This window comes from Microcaecilia unicolor, chromosome 5 (genome assembly GCF_901765095.1).
Source record: "Microcaecilia unicolor chromosome 5, aMicUni1.1, whole genome shotgun sequence".
NCBI lineage: Eukaryota > Metazoa > Chordata > Amphibia > Gymnophiona > Siphonopidae > Microcaecilia > Microcaecilia unicolor.
The window spans coordinates 195,823,053-195,839,222 of NC_044035.1; the positions used below are offsets into that span (position 1 = coordinate 195,823,053).

The following is a 16,170-nucleotide window of genomic DNA, read 5'->3' on the forward strand; positions in this document are numbered from 1 at the left end:
ACGCCTTGTGGGACGGGAGATGGATGGTGCAAGTGTGTCCAGAGCAGTGGAGAGAGTGGCATTGTAAGCAGAGACAGCCTTGTCGACAGACTCCGAGGACATGATGGAAGGGAGGAGATTAGAGATACAAGAGGATAAGGTGGGAGGGTCGACAGCCTGGAGATTCCTGAAAGTAGTGGTTAGTGTTGGGCAGGACTGAGGGGGAGGGTGAAGGTGATGATCTGAGAGAGGAAGAGCAGAGGTGCAGAAATTGGAGGGTGAGCAGGTAGAGGAGAGGACGAGGTCAAGACAGTGGCCAGTTTTGTGAGTAGGGGTGGTGGAGCTCAGCTGGAGGTTGAAGGAGGATGTCAGAGTGAGGAACTGAGAAGCGTAGGAGTCAGATGGGTCATCAGCGTGTATGTTAAAGTCTCCAAGAATGAGGGACAGAGATGAGGGTTCAAGAAAAACGGAGAGCCAGGCATCGAAGTCGGTAAGGAAGGAAGGGAGGGACTTATTGGGGGGGGGGGGGGCGGTAAATGACTGCAACTCTGAGTGGCAGCGGGTACAATAGACGGAAGGAGTGAACTTCAAAGGATGAGAAGCAGTGAGACTGCGGTAGGAGGAGGGGTTGAAAACTACAGGAGGGCGAAAGTAGAAACCCGACTCCTCCTCCGCGGCCAACTGGGCGGGAAGTGTGGGAGAAAAGATAACCTCCATGGCACAGGGCCGCGACTGAGGCAGAGTCGTCGGGGGTGAGCCAGGTTTCAGTTAGGGCGAGCAGTTGGAGGGAATGGGAGATGAAGAGATCGTGGGTGAAGGAAAGTTTGTTGCAGACCGAGCGGGCATTCCACAGGGCACACGAGAAGGGGAGGGAAGATGGGGGGAGGAGGGGACATCCCGGAATCGTTTGCATGGATAGGACGAGGACAGGTGTGGGGGACCTGGATTGGGATTGATGTCTCCCGCGGAGAGAAGGAGCAAGAGAATGCGGAGGAGGGTGGGGGAGGTAGGGCGACAAAGGCGACAAAGACGGGATGCACGTAGGAGGAATGGGGATGGGTTAATGGCAGGAAGGAAGTGATGAAGGTTGAGAGCTAGGAAGGAGGGGGGGATAGGAGAGATGGTGAGGTGGTGAGGGACGGGGGTGGGTAGGGTATTGTAGTAGTGAGCAGGACGGGAGAGGACATGGATGGGCAGTGAGTTCCTGTAGTAGACAGCGGTAGGGGGAGGGGGAAAAGATTAGGAAGGGACAGGTCAAGGAAAAGAATGTGTATAGGGGCCATGAGTAGTGACTGAGGTGTTAAGCAACAGATAGAGTAACTGGGAGAAAAATAGATGTAAAGAGAAAAATGCCCCGCAGCACCTAGAGAGGAGGCCCTGAGTCGATCGGAGCGGAACTGGGAGTCACCCCAGATAAGGCTGAAAGGATATGCAGCGCCTGAAAGGCAGCCAGTGGTAGAGCTGGGCACCTCTCAGCTGAGGAAAAGGCTTACCAGGGGTTAGGCCGAAGCCAGCATTCCTCCCCCTGAGGGTCGCCTGGTGTGTTTACCAATGGCGACTCCCCTCCTGTTGGAGTCAAAAGCAACAAACAACTGGGCGGACTGTCTGAAGGGCTTCGTCCGCTCCATGTAAAAGGCCAATGCTCTCTTGCAGTCCAAGGTGTGCAAGCTGCTTTCGCCAGGGTGGGCGTGAGGACGGGGAAAAATTGTTGGCAAGACAATTGACTGGTTCAGATGGAACTCCGATATCACCTTTGGCAGGAACTTAGGGTGCATGTGGAGGACTACTCTGTTGTGATGAAACTTAGTATAAGATGCATCCACTACTAAGGCCTGAAGCTCACTGACCCTACGAGCTGAAGTAACAGCCACCAAGAAAACGACCTTCCAGGTCAAGTACTTCAGATGGCAGGAATTCAGTGGCTCAAAAGGAGCTTTCATCAGCTGGGTGAGAACGACATTGAGATCCCATGACACTGGTGGAGGTTTGACAGGGGCTTTGACAAAAGCAAACCTCTCATGAAGCGAACAACTAAAGGCTGTCCAGAGATAGGCTTACCTTCTACACGCTGGTGATACGCACTAATTGCACTAAGGTGAACCCTTATGGAGTTGGTCTTGAGACCAGACTCCAATAAGTGTAGAAGGTACTCAACCAGAGTCTGTGTAGGACTACTGCATTGGAATCTATGCGGGATGCAAGGAACAACTTACTAAGAAACTCCAGACCGCTCAAAATACAGCAGCTAGACTAATATTTGGCAAATCGCGATTCAACAGTGCCAAACCGCTCAGAGAAAAATTGCACTGGCTTCCAATTAAAGAACGTATTACCTTCAAAATCTGCACCCTGGTCCACAAAATCATCTACGGCCAAGTCCCAGGATATATGACAGACCTCACAGACCTACCAATCAGAAACATATCCAGATTATCTCAAACATACCTAAACCTCCACTACCCAAACTGCAAAGGACTTAAATACAAAGCAACCTATGCATCCAGCTTCTCCTACATAAGCACACAACTATGGAATGCATTGCCAAAAGCTGTGAAAACAACCTACAATCACCTAAACTTCAGGAAATCACTAAAAACCAACCTGTTCAAAAAGGCATATCCCATCGACCCAACTTAAATACCTACACTCTGCAACACAGCATAACCAAAGCTCGCAATGGACACAATATAACCTTCCCTCCCCTTGATCCCCATCATTCCTGAAACACATGTACCTTTTCTTCCCTTGATCCCCTTCATTCCTGAAACACATGTACCTTTAATCGACCACAATATCACCTTGTATATGTTTCTCTACCGGACTAGGCAAATGTACCTTTAATCTACCACAATAAAACCTTGTATTTGTCATCTACCGGACTTGGCGAATGCCTTTACGGTACTATGTAAGTCACAATGAGCCTGCAAATAGGTGGGAAAATGTGGGATACAAATGTAACAAATAAATAAAATAAATAAGAAAGGGGATCTACAGCCTTGCTGTCACACCAGGCAGCAAACCTCCTCCATTTAAAAGAGTAACACTTCTTAGTGGAATCTTTCATGGAAGCCAGCAAGACCCGGGGGACACCCTCCGAGAGACCTAAGGAAGCGAATTCTAGGCTCTGAACATCCAGGCCGTGAGAGCCAAAGACAGGAGGTTGGGCTGTAGAAGCGACACCTCGCTCTGAGTGATGAGGATCGGAAAACACTATAATCTCCATGGTTCTTCGGAGGACAATTCCAGAAGAAGGAGGGAACCATATCTGACGCGGCCAGAAGGGCGCAATCAGAATCATGGTTCCGCGGTTGTCGCGTTCTCGAGGGCCTTTGCATTCTGTCAGATCCTCGAGGCAGAACCGGGAATAGTGAGCCCTTGGACCTCTGCCGAGGAGCGGCAGAGGCAGGCAAGACCACCCTGGAACTGGACATACGGAAGGACAGGACTAGAACTCTGGATTGGAAGCAGGCAACTGGAACCGGCAGAACAGGAACCGCTTCACCTGCACTTAGCCACCGTTCCGCTAGAGTTTGAGCTCCAGCGTGCGGGTGGCCGGCAGGGCTTGCAGGACAAGGCCAGAACTGGAGATCCAGAGGACCCACCCTGGCTCTAGGAAACACGAGGAAGCAATACTAAATACTAGACTGCACTGAGCGCTGCACGCAGCCACTAAGCCAGAAACACAAGACAGACTATGAAGACAAGACGTACAAGAGCTTAGCAGGAGCAAGGACTAGGGCAACATGCAAGCTAGGCAGAAGGGGGTTCAGGGAATACCCACAGGGTAAACCCACTAGCTAGGTAGAGGCAGGATACAGGATAATCACCCTGGAAATACATACTAGCTAGATAGAGACAGGATTCAGGATATACACTCAGGATATACAAGCAGGGTTCAGGATATACACTCAGGATATACGTTAGCTAGGCAGAGCGGGAAACCGGATAACACTAGCTAGGCAAAAACAGGATTCAGGATGTACACTCAGGATATACAAGCAGGGTTCAGGATATACACTCAGGATATACGTTAGCTAGGCAGAGCGGGAAACCGGATAACACTAGCTAGGCAGAAACAGGATTCAGGATAGACACTCAGGAAATATGCTAGCTAGGCAGAGCGGGAAACCGGATAACACTAGCTAAGCAGAAATAGGCTTCAGGATTGACACACAAGCTGGGCAAAGCCGGGCTCAGGGTAAACATAGAAGCTGGGCAAAGCAGGGCTCAGGGTTAACATAAAAGCTGGGCAAAGCAGGGCTCAGGGTAAACATAGAACCTGGCCAAACCAGGGCTCAGGGTTAACATAAAGGCTGGGCAAAGCAGGGCTCAGGGTAAAAAGAGCAAACCAGGAAAAACAGGCCAAGGGTCTTGGGCTGAAGCTACAGCAGCTCCACACACAGCCAAAGAAATAACCCCAGGCTGTAGCTGAGTATCTCCAAACCCAGGCTGAGAACAAACAAAGACGGAGGATACAAACACTAAGGAAAGCACTAGAAAGACTAGCAGTCCCCAGACACTCAAACAGAGAGGCAGAGCCCACCCGGAAGGACTAGCAGTCCACAGGTACAGAAGGAAGATGGGTAGGAACCCAGAGACAGGCTTAGTAGCAGCGCAACAGAACTCTCACTAACCTGCTGACCCTAAGGCCCTGACTGCAAGCACAGCACTTCCTTATGAAGGCTCTCACTGATGAGTCACCAGCAGCAGGACAGAAGCAGGAAGTACACTGACCCCAAAGAGAGGCTTGACACACATAGGAAGTGGGCCCACAGGAAAGACAAGCAGGAGCCATCTTGGAAGCTGGCATAGAGCCGGTGGCAGCCATCTTAGATGCTGGCTCCCTAGAGAGGCAGAGCCCACACAGGTGAGGTCTAGTGGAGCAATCAGCACACAAAGCCAGAAACAAAACTAACACAAAGACAGACAGAAGCCAGCAGAGCTGCTGACCCCCAGAAAGAAGGTAAGGCTGAGGGTGGTCACGGCCACAGACGTGACAGCGGTCTTGCTTGAGTTTCTGCTATGCATACAGAAGGTCTGTTTCCCAATGTAGGCATCTGATGCTAGTCTGCCGTGGGCATGAAGCCTGGAACAGAACTGAGGGACCCTGTGGTTTTGTTGAGTGGGAAAAAGATCCACCGAGGGGGTGCCCCACGCTCGGAAGAACTTGCCGGCTACGCCCATATTCAGGGATCACTCGTGAGGTTGCATGACTCTGCTTAGCCTGTCGGCCAGACGGTTGTTTACGACTGCCAGATAAGTGGCTTGGAGAAACGTGTCGTGACGGCGTGCCCAAAGCCACATCTGGACGGCTTCCTGACACAGAGAGCGAGATTCAGTGCCCCTCTGCTTGTTGGTGTAGTACATTGCAACCTGATTGTCTGTTTGAATTAAGATAATTTGGTTGGATAGCCGATCTCTGAAAACCTTTAGAGCGTTCCAGATCGCTCGAAGCTCCAGGTTGATCTGAAGACGTATTTCTTAGGGGGGGGGGGGGGGGGGGGAACATGCTCCCTGAGTGTGAAGCCCATCTACATGAGCCTCCCACCCCAGGAGAGATGCATCCATCATCAGCACTTTTTGTGGCTGAGGAATTTGGAATGGACATCGCAAGGTCAAATTGGATTCAATCATCCACCACTGAAGAGAATGTACAAGGTCGGTGGACACATGGATGACATCTTCTAGACTCCCCATGGCTTGACACCACTGAGAAGCTAGGGTGTAACATGAACTGTGGAGGCCATGTGCCCCCAAAGTCTCAACATCTGCCGAGCTGTGACGTGCTGAGACTGTCAAAACATGGACACAAGAGACAGAAGATTGTCTGCCTGACAGAAGATTGCCTGTATCTTGGGAACTGTTCTCGTGTCAAGTAATGCTCCAATGAACTCCAATTTCCGAACAGGAGATGGAACTTGGGGTAATTTATTACGAACCCTAGTAGTTCTAGCGCCTGAATAGTCCTCTGCATGGACTCCCGAACACCGTCCTCCGAGGTGCTCTTTACCAGCCAATCGTCGAGATAAGGGAACACATGCACTCCCAGCCTGCGTAGCGATGCTGAAACTACCACTAGGCATTTTGTGACTACTCTGGGAGCTGATGCTAGGCCCAAGGAAAGCACAAGGTACTGGAAGTGCTGCATCCCCAACCAAAATCAAAGATACTTCCTCTGAGCTGGAAGTATCGGGATATGAGTGTAAGTGTCCTTCAAGTCCAGAGAGCATAGCCAATCATTTTCCTGAATCATGGGAAGAAGGATGCCCAGACCATCCTGAACTTTTCTCGCATCAGGAATTTGTTCAGGGCCCTTAGGTCTAGGATGGGACGCATTTCCCATGTTTTCTTCTGCACAAGGAAGTACCTTGAATAAAATCGCAGCCCTTCTTCCCCTGGTGGAATGGGTTCGACCGCATGGGCCTGTAGAAGGGCGGAGAGTTCCTCTGCAAGTACCTGCCTGTGCTGAGAGCTGAATGAATGAACTCTCGGTGGACAATTAGGAGGTTTGGATTCCAGATTTAGTCTGTATCCTAACTGGACTATTTGAAGAACCCATCGGTCAGAGGTTATGAGAGGCCATCTTTGGTGAAAAAACATCAACCTACCCTCAACCGGCAAGTCATCCGGTATGGACACTTTTATGTCGGCTATGCTCTCCTGGAGCCAGCCAAAAGCCCATCCCCTGCTTTTGCTGGGAAGCAGCAGGGGCCTTAGGCGCACACTGCTGATGGGAACGAACGCGTTGTGACTGAGCCTGTGCAGGCTGGTAAGACGCCAGAGTGTACCTACGCCTAGAATAGGAATAGTGAGCACTCCGTGACCCACTACAATACCTCCTAGTTGAGGAGGCGGGAGCAGAAGGCGCCCAGCGGAGAGAAGCCATAGCATTCGTGTGCTTCTTGATCTGGTCAACAAGATCTTCCACCTTCTCTCCAAAAAGATTATCCCCCTGGCAAGGAACATCCGCAATCCTCGGCTGGACCGAATGGTCCAGGTCAGAAACACGCAGCCATGAGAGTCTGCGAATAGCTAGATCCTGAGCAGAGATCCTGGATGCTACATCAAGTATTGTATATGCCCCTGCCCAAGAATTTACGACACGCCTTCTGCTGCTTGACCAGCTGACAAAAGGGTTCAGCCTGCTTCAGAGAGAGGGCATCGACCAAACTAGACAGCTGCCGCACTGAGTTTCACAAGTGGATGCTCGTGAAGAGCTGGTACAATTGTATATGGGCAACGAGAATGGCGGCCTGATACATTTTCCTCCCAAAAGAATCCAAGGTCCTAGGTTCTCTGCCTGGGGGCGCTGAAGCTTAGTCCCTAGAACTCTTGGCTCTTTTGAGGGCGGAGTCCACCACCATGGAGTTGTGGGGTAACTGAGACCTCATCAACCCAGGTTCACCATGGATCCGATACTGGGAATCTGTCTTCTTCGGGACAACGGGGATAGACAGAGGGGACGCCCAATTTCACATAAGGACTTCCCTGAGCACCTTATGCAAAGGAGCTGTCACTGCCTCTCTAGGTGGAGAGGTGTAGTCCAGGATCTTGAGCATCTCAGCCCTGGGCTCATCCCCACGTCTACGGGGAATGGAATGGCCTGAGGCATTTCCCACACAAATAAGGAGAGGCTCTCAGGTGGAGACAGTCTCCTTTCAGGTGGAGGGGAAGGTTCAGAGGGAATTCCAAAGGACTCATCAGAGAAGTATCTGGGATCTTCCTCTGACTCCCACGAGCGTTCTTTCACGGTGTTGGAGAGCACTTCCCTCAGTGACTTCTGAGACCGAACCCGCCTTAAAACTGAAGACCCATAGTCTCGATGGTGATGTCGAAGGGCCAACTCCCGCATGGACTGTGGCAAAACTTTCTCCAGCGACGTCGATGGGGAGCCAACCTGGGTGGCAGGTGATACTGGAGCCGCAAGTGGCGCCAAGCTCGGCGACCACACCGCGGGTGGAGGGCCAGACATAGCTGCAGCAAACGGCTAGGTGGGCGCAAGCACCCCCAAGGCTGATGAGGCGTGGTGCAGCAGTTCTTCCAGGAGCTCTGGAAGCAAGGCCCAAATCCGCTCATCGAGAGCCGCCATCGGGAAAGGCTGTGGGGCTGGTGGGACAGTCGGTTGTGGAGTCACCTGGGGCTTGGGAGCAGGAACTAAACTGCTGGTAGACCGGCCTGCTGGCATTTCCTGTATGGAGGGGGAGCAATCCTCCCGGCGCCGACGCTTCTTGGGTGCCGATTCCCTCAGCGCCCCGGAGCTCCCTGCACTGTATGTCGAAGAAGAACGGTTACAGTGCTTCTTCGCTTTCGCTCGATGCCCGTCACCGAGGCTCCTCGGTGAAGATGAGGACAACATCGAATCCCCATGTCTCCTCGGGGTCTGGTCCGACGATGGATGATCCCGGGGGGCCTGAATAGCAGGAGGCTTTGAGGCAGGTGGAGACCCACTTGATGCCTCACTGCTCCCAGTGTGGCGTGATCTCTCAGCAGCAATCCCTACCTCCACTCCCAATGTCGATACTTCCCTTGATGCCGACGTCGAAGGACCGGCTCAAGCCCCAAAACGTTTTTCTCGTATGGCTTCTTGAGCCAGTTGCGCCCTTTTCTTCATACGACGACAAAGGACACAACGAACTGTGCTATTGTCTGGCCCAAGGCACTGGATACACACCACGAATGGGTATCTGTGCGTGAGTTCGTCCGGTTGCACCGAGTACAGCATTTGAAACCACTGTGAATCTTCGATGACATGGAAGGGAAGACTGCTCTAGCTAAATCAAAAAACACGACTGTGCTGGTAAGAAAAAGCACAAAAAGAAGGGAGACCCGAGCGAGCAGGCCTAAATGCAGCCGCGACTAAAAATAAAGAAAAATTAAACGTGGCAAAAATCTAAGAAAAATAAAGGAAAATTCTTTATTTTTTTTTTAAACGACTGAAAAAGAAAAATAAACCGAAGCAAAAAACCCGAAAAAATCTGAAGGCACTAACAAAAAGGCTCTTTCCGTGCTACCGAACAGCCACAGAGAAAATTGCTGCTCTTCACGCAGTAAAAGAACTGACGATTGTGGTTGCGCAGCAGGCGGGAAGGCACTCTGCACATGCGTGGTTGGACACGCAGCATGCTTCAGAAGGCTCCAGCAAGATTTTGCTATTAAAAATGCCAGTTCCAGGGTCGATGCAGATCATATACCCCAACTTTCAAAATACTACTTTCACGATTGTGGTCGTGACCCCTCTCAGACTTACTTTATTTCTGGGGGTCAGCTTCTGAGCTGGCTTCTGTCTGTCCTTTCTGAGTTAGCTCTGTCTCTGTATGCTGGATGCTCCCAGCATGGTTCTAATTGCTTCACTATACTGCACCTGTGTGTGTTGCCTGAGTTAGCTCTGCCTCTGTCTCTGTGTGCTGGCTGCTTCCAGCGTGGCTCTAATTACTCGATTATACTGCACCTGTGTGTGTTGCCTGAGTTAGCTCTGCCTCTGTCTCTGTATGCTGGCTGCTCCCAGCATGGTTCTAATTGCTTCACTATACTGCATCTGTGTGTATTGCCCGAGTTAGCTCTGCCTCTGTCTCTGTGTGCTGGCTGCTTCCAGCGTGGCTCTAATTACTCCACTATACTGCACCTGTGTGTGTTGAGCCTCTCTGTGCTTCAGTATGCTTTCTGCCTGAGTCCTGTAGCTGTGATATCATCAGTCAGGCCCTTGATAAGTAAGTGGTGTTCTTCCATTCAGGGCCTTTGCAAACACCAAAGGTCCAGGTCAGTGTTGGTGCAGTGAGCACCTCTGCCTTGTCTTGCTTCATAGGTATTGTTCCTAGTTTGTATCTGGAATCCTATTCTGTTGGCTCCCCTTCCTTTCTGTCTGTGTAACCCTGAACCCCTTGTGCAGTTAGCACTGCAGCCCTGTTTTTGTCTAGGTGCCTGTGGGAACTTCTGAATCCTGGCTGCTGTTGGTTTCCTTTCCTTCCTGTCTGAGAACCTTGAACCGCTTGTGCAGTTAGCACTTCTACCTTGCTTTTGTCTGGGTGCCTGTGGGCACTGCTGTATCCTGGTTCCCTGTTTCCTTGGGCTTCTGCCCCACCCTGGTTAGTCAAGCTTGTCTTAAAGTCCTTCTCCCTGTATAGTATCTGTATTTCCTCTGTTGGGGCTGGTTGGCTTTTGCTTCAGTACCGCTCCTGCTTGTGTCTGCCCTGCTTGCTTTCAGTTTCCTTCCAGTCCGGTCTGTTTGGAAATCCTGATTTCTATCCTGAACCCTGTTGTGGTCTGGCTTGTTTAGTGTCCCTCCTAGTGTGAGTTCTCGGGTGTTCCTGCTTGCTAGTTCCAGTACCAGTTTTCCTCCAAGCCCTGCCGGCTGCCTGCATCCAGGAGCTCAACCCCCGGGGAACAGCAGCTAAGTGCAAGTGAAGCCTAGGTCCAGTCCCGTGTGTTCCTGTCTAGTGTGTTCCGGTCCAGTGTGTTCCAGTCCGGTGCGTTCCAGTCCAGTGTGTACCAGTCCGGTACGTTTCAGTCCAGTGCGTACCAGTCCGGTACGTTCCAGCTCGCTTGTCCGCGTCTGCAGTCCTTGCCTTTGCCGGTGTGCTAGCCCAGTGTTGGTTGGTGAGTTTTGCCTGCTGCTGCCGCTCCCCGTCAGCAGCCCAAGGGCTCACAATTGCTCCAGAGTCCGCGCCCGCGTGTTCCGAACCTGAGAACCTGACAACTACAGTCTGCTTGTCCTCGGAGAATTAGCCACATCTAATCAATTTCCCTTAGGATCTTTAGGAAAAGGAGTCAAAGCAATATTGCCATAATATGATGGAAAAACTCTAGTAATTAGACAGTTATTTAACCATTTAGTTAGTCTAAAGACCATAGTCTCAACCATACTATTCATAATGTATTCAGGTCAGGTATCCAAAGTACAACTCGTCTTAGTGAATCTTGCTAGTAGTAGTCTAGTATCTTTAGTATTCATGGGCATAATACTTTCCCAAAATTGATCCACAGGTATGTCACTAAATACTAACAGCAACTTAGGATAGATATTGAAATGGTGGTGGATGTGTGGAATGGCCTCCAGGTGGAGGTTGTGGAGATGAGGACTGTGTCAGAATTTAAGAAAGACTGGGACACGCATGTGGGATCCCTTTCGTGGGACAGGCATGTGGGATCCCTTAAGAAAGGACAAGTTAGTAGTTACTGATGATGGGCAGACTGGATGGGCCATTTGGCCATTATCTGCCATCATGTTTCTATGTTTCTGTGTAATGACAGGTTTTATAAACATGAAGCTGAGCCCTAATTTTGACCACCTTTTCCTCAAAGAACTGTGCCAACGCTGCAGTTGATGAAACCTCCTTATCCTGCTCTGATAGCAAATCATCAACAGTAGTTAAACTGACCACTAAGTTAAACAATTTGTGGATATTTGTAGTATATTCACCAACTGTCTATGAATAAAATTCCCTTTTCTTAACATTCTTCTTATAAGAAGATATATTAACCACCTGCTCTTTCTAAGTTCTTCTGAAGGAGATTTACTAAATGAGTTCTCACTAGACATTGGACAGACGTATTATCACCTTTTTCCTGTTGGCCGTTCCTCTCCCTATACACCCAAGCATCCTTCTGGCTTTTGCCAATGCCTTGTCTACCTGTTTTGTCACCTTAAGATCATCATATACAATCACACCCAAGTCCTGCTCCTCTTTTGCACACAAAAGTACTTCACACCCTAAACTTGTACCACTCCCTTGGGTTTTTATAGCCTGCATGCATGACCCTGCATTTTTTTTTCAGCATTAAATCTTCACTGCCAAATTCTGGACCATTCTTCAAGCTTCGCTAGGTCCCTCCTCATGTTATCCACACCAACAGGGGTGTCTATCCTAGTGACGATTTTGGTATCATCCACAAAGAGACAAACCTTACCAGATAGCCCGTCAAATCGCTTACAAAAGTGGTATCAAACACTGGCCCAAGAATCTAACTTTGCGGTATACCACTGGTTAACATTCCTTAGAAAATAAGAACGTAAGCATTGCCATACTGGGACATACCGAAGGTCCATCAAGCCCAGCATCCTGTTTCCAACACTGGCCAATCCAGGTTACAAGTACCTGGCAAGATCGCAAAACAGTACAATACATTTTATGCTGCTTATCCTAGAAAAAAAATCCTCAAAGTGAGCTCCATTTACCACTAACCTCTGTTGCCTTCCACTCAACCACTTTCTAACACAATCAGTTACTTTAGTGTCCACACTGTGGGCACTCAGTTTATTTTTAAGTCATCTATGTGGAACCCTGTCAAAAGCTTTCCTAAAATCTAAGTATACCACATCTAGCGCTTTCCCTCAATCCAACTCTCTGGTCACCCAGTTAAAGAAATTAATCAGATTTGTCTGACAAGACTTGTCTCTATAGTGAAACCATGCTGCCTCGGGTTATTTACCACAGAGGTCAGACTAACCAGTCTGTACTTCCCAACTTCCTCTTGCTTTTGTGGAAAGAGACTGCATTACCCTTTTCCAATCCTCTGGGACTACTCCTAATTCTAGAGAAGCATTGCACAGGTTAGCCACAAGAACTTCCCTTAGAATCCTTGGATGTATGCCATCCAGCCCCATCACTTTCCCACTTTTAGTTTACTTAACGCCGCAAACACAGTCCTCTGAAAATCATTCAGAATCTACCACACTTCCATTCCTATTTGTTTGTCTTCTGCAATCCTACTCTTGGCCATTATCGTTATCTGTTTCTACTGTACATATTTCTCTCCTTCATCCTCGAGTCTCACAATGCCACTTTTGCAATTACTCCTATTACTAGCATAGCTGAAAAATGTCTGCCCCCCCCCCCCCCCATTTTACTGTATTTGCTATTTTTTCTTCCATTTGCATCTTTGGTTTCCTGACTACTTTACCAGCTTCTCTTAGCTTTTCCAGATACTGCTGCCCGTTTTCCTCTTTCTGCAATCTCTTGTAGTTTAAGAAGGCTAACCTCTTTTTCATTTCAGCTACTATTGTTAAGAACCAAAGTGGCCTTCTTTTCATCTTATTGTTATTTAAACTTTCCTTAGCTCCTTTCAATTTTGTCCACTGTTTCCAGATGTTCCCATCCAGCTAACTCCTCCTTGAGGTAATCCCCCACCTTAAAGTTAGTTTCTTTTGAAGTCTAGAATCTTCATTTTTAAATTTGACATTTTAAAATTTTTACAAACAAAATGTAAAGAAAATTCACCCATTTACACAGATATAATCAAATCTCTTACAACCAAGCAAGAAGGTGTCTTAGCCCATGTCAAGAGGCATGTATACTAGAAATAAAAAGAAAAAAAGATAAAATAAGGAAACTATTAGAAAACTACTAGATCAAACTAGATTCCATAAACTATTTAAGGAATACATCAAAAATTAAAGGATACATCCCAAACCTGCCTAATAAGATACTAAATCAAAAATAACTACTTGCTATTTCCCAGAAAATTCTCCAATCACATATAGTCAAAGAAGACATAATCCTTCCCTTGCCAGCTGATCAAACACTTATAGGAGTATCTTAAAAAAAAAAAGTAGCCCCCATAACTATCACTCGTGATTTTAAATCAAGAAACTGCTTTCTCCTCAGCTAAGTGGAACGAACCACATCAGGGAAGATTTGACCATAGAATAATAAATCTTCATTCCAAAAATATGTTTTAAGACTAATCTATCTATATAAAACGCACTCCAACGATCTAATGAAGCCTCACTTTCCAACATTCTAAAGTGAGGTGGTTGAGACCGCTTTTTGCTCCATGAGTGTCTGCCCCGCCCACGCGTCAAATGTTATGACGTCGGGGGCGGAGCAATGACACTCAACCAATCGCATGAGGTAGCCTCAGTGATCGAAAACAAAAAAAAAACCTGCTGACATGAAGGGAAGGGACAGCTGGAGAAGGACGCCCACCAAGCCCACCCCCTCCCTAAACGACTCACTCACTGAGGCTTGATGAGTGATAGAAAAAAAAACCCGCTGAAGCAAATGGAAGGGACAGCAGCATAGCCAAGAGAAACAACGTAAAACAAACTCTGTCTCACAGCAGGATCCCAGTTCCCCCCCTCACCACCCTATAACCCTCCCCCTGTCAATCTCTAAAGAGGACAGTGAGGAGAAGAGGAGAAACAACATAGGTCGCCCACCAAGCCACCCCCCCCCCCCCATAACGACTCAATCACTCAGACAGGATGAATGATAGAAAAAAAAACCCCATCAAGTAAACGGAAGGCAGACTACAGCCAGCACAAACAAAGAAGGTAAGGCTGAAAAAAAAAATCTGTCTCACAAAGCAATAAAGGATGCAGCCTCATAGTTTCCAAACCCTGCCCCCACCTCTGATACTCTCCTCTGATTCTGGCACACACACCAACACAGAAATACACTGCAGCCTCACAATGAGCAAAGCCTGCCCTACCTTCCACCATCAACCCTCTCACTCACATACACACTGATGACGATCCCAGTTCCACCCTTCCCAACCCTAACTTGCTGTAAAAAAAAAAAAAAAATTGACAATCTCTGACTTGGCTCAGAATTAGCCCAAACATATGAGGTGAGCCAAAACCAGATCCCCGTTCACACCCTGCCACCTCAACCCTCTCACACACATAACACTGAGGCACGATCCCAGTTTCCCCCCATCAGCCCCCACCCCTCCCCCCGTCATCTCTAACAGAAGAACTGCTAAGCTGCTGTAAAAAACATGGACACACATCTCAATTCCCTCACAATGAGCCCGACACCAGTGGCGTTACTAGGGGCGCTGACACTCGGGGTGGATCGCCGATGCACCCCGCCCCCACCCCCCCCGGTGTGCAGTGCCCCCCCGGTGCAGTGCGACCCCCCCCCTCCCACCCCCCCCCCCGGCGAAAGGACACCCCCATCCCGGCGAACAACCCCCATCCTGGGGCACGCCTCTGGGGGGGGGTGCCGTGGGCCGGTCAACTTCGTTGATTACATTCTCCCTCTGCCCCGGAACAGGAAGTAACCTGTTCCGGGGCAGAGGGAGCATGGGAAACCAACGTAGCTGACCGGCGCACGGCACCCCCCCCAGCGGCGAGCACCCGGGGCGGACCTCCCCCGTCACCCCCTTGGTACGCCACTGCCCGACACATGAGGTCAGCCAAAACCAGATCCCTTCGCCCCCCAAACCCCCTACAACCCCCCCACGCCCCCTGTCAATCTCACACACACAGGACATGGATACAACATGGTCACTCCCACTTCCCCCTTTGCCTCCCAGCCCCCTACAAACCCCAGCCCCCCCTCCCCCCTGTCAATCTCACACACACCACACACACACACACGCGACATGGATACAACATTGCCACTCACTCAACGCTAAACAACCTCCAACCAGGATCCCAGTTAACACCCCTCCCCCCACCCCCAACTCACACACACACACATGATGCAGGACATAGATACATGGGCACTCACACTCTATGTATTCCACACCAATCACTGACACCCCACCCCCAGCACTGGTAACCCCTCCCACCCCTCAGTTCCTCACACACACTTATTGCAATCTCTCCTCAAAACTTAAAAAAAACAAACTACCAGCACTCTTACAAACAGCCACACAACCACAACAACGCTGACCAAACTCTAAACCGCCTGCCACCCACTCCCACTAAAGCAGCATCAACCCTGTCACACTCTGACTGTCCAAACATCACACACTCACACATTCACTCATTCCCTATCACACAGTCACTCTCACACACACTCTATCAAACATCCCACTCAGGGGAGAAACCTTGCTAGCGCCCGTTTCATTACAGCAGTCAGAAACGGGCCTCTTTTACTAGTATATTATATTTCTCAGAAGCAATGTGACAAGTAGGGTGGCTCGAGTATTTATCATTACAGCTTTCAGGAAATTAGTCGAAACCAAAGTTGACTCCACCAGGGAGTCAAGAGCTGCCCTCTGCCACATTTACCACTCGAGAACTTTGAGAAACATAACAACATTCAGAAATAACATTTCATCTATCTGAGAAAGCTTCAAAACCTCCTTAAAATATTGTTTTCAACCAAATTTTTGCAGATAATAATCTAGTCTGGGGAAAATTCAAAATCCTCAGATTTCTGGATCTCTGCAAATTCTCACGCCTCTCCAATCCAAAATAGACCGAAAGCCTATCCTTAATCGCTAAGGCCCCAGCTGCCTCAA

The 16,170-nt window shown here is 49.2% G+C and overlaps 1 protein-coding gene across 1 annotated transcript in view; it reads right to left on the bottom strand.

Moving 5' to 3' along the window:
* ZDHHC1 (zinc finger DHHC-type containing 1) overlaps positions 1-16,170 on the bottom strand; it is a 433,998-nt gene that overhangs the window by 15,379 nt on the left and 402,449 nt on the right. Inside the window, exon 11 of the mRNA XM_030203691.1 lies at positions 8,651-8,663. Within this exon, the coding sequence (XP_030059551.1) occupies positions 8,651-8,663 (13 nt within the window). The remainder of the gene's footprint in view (positions 1-8,650; positions 8,664-16,170) is intronic.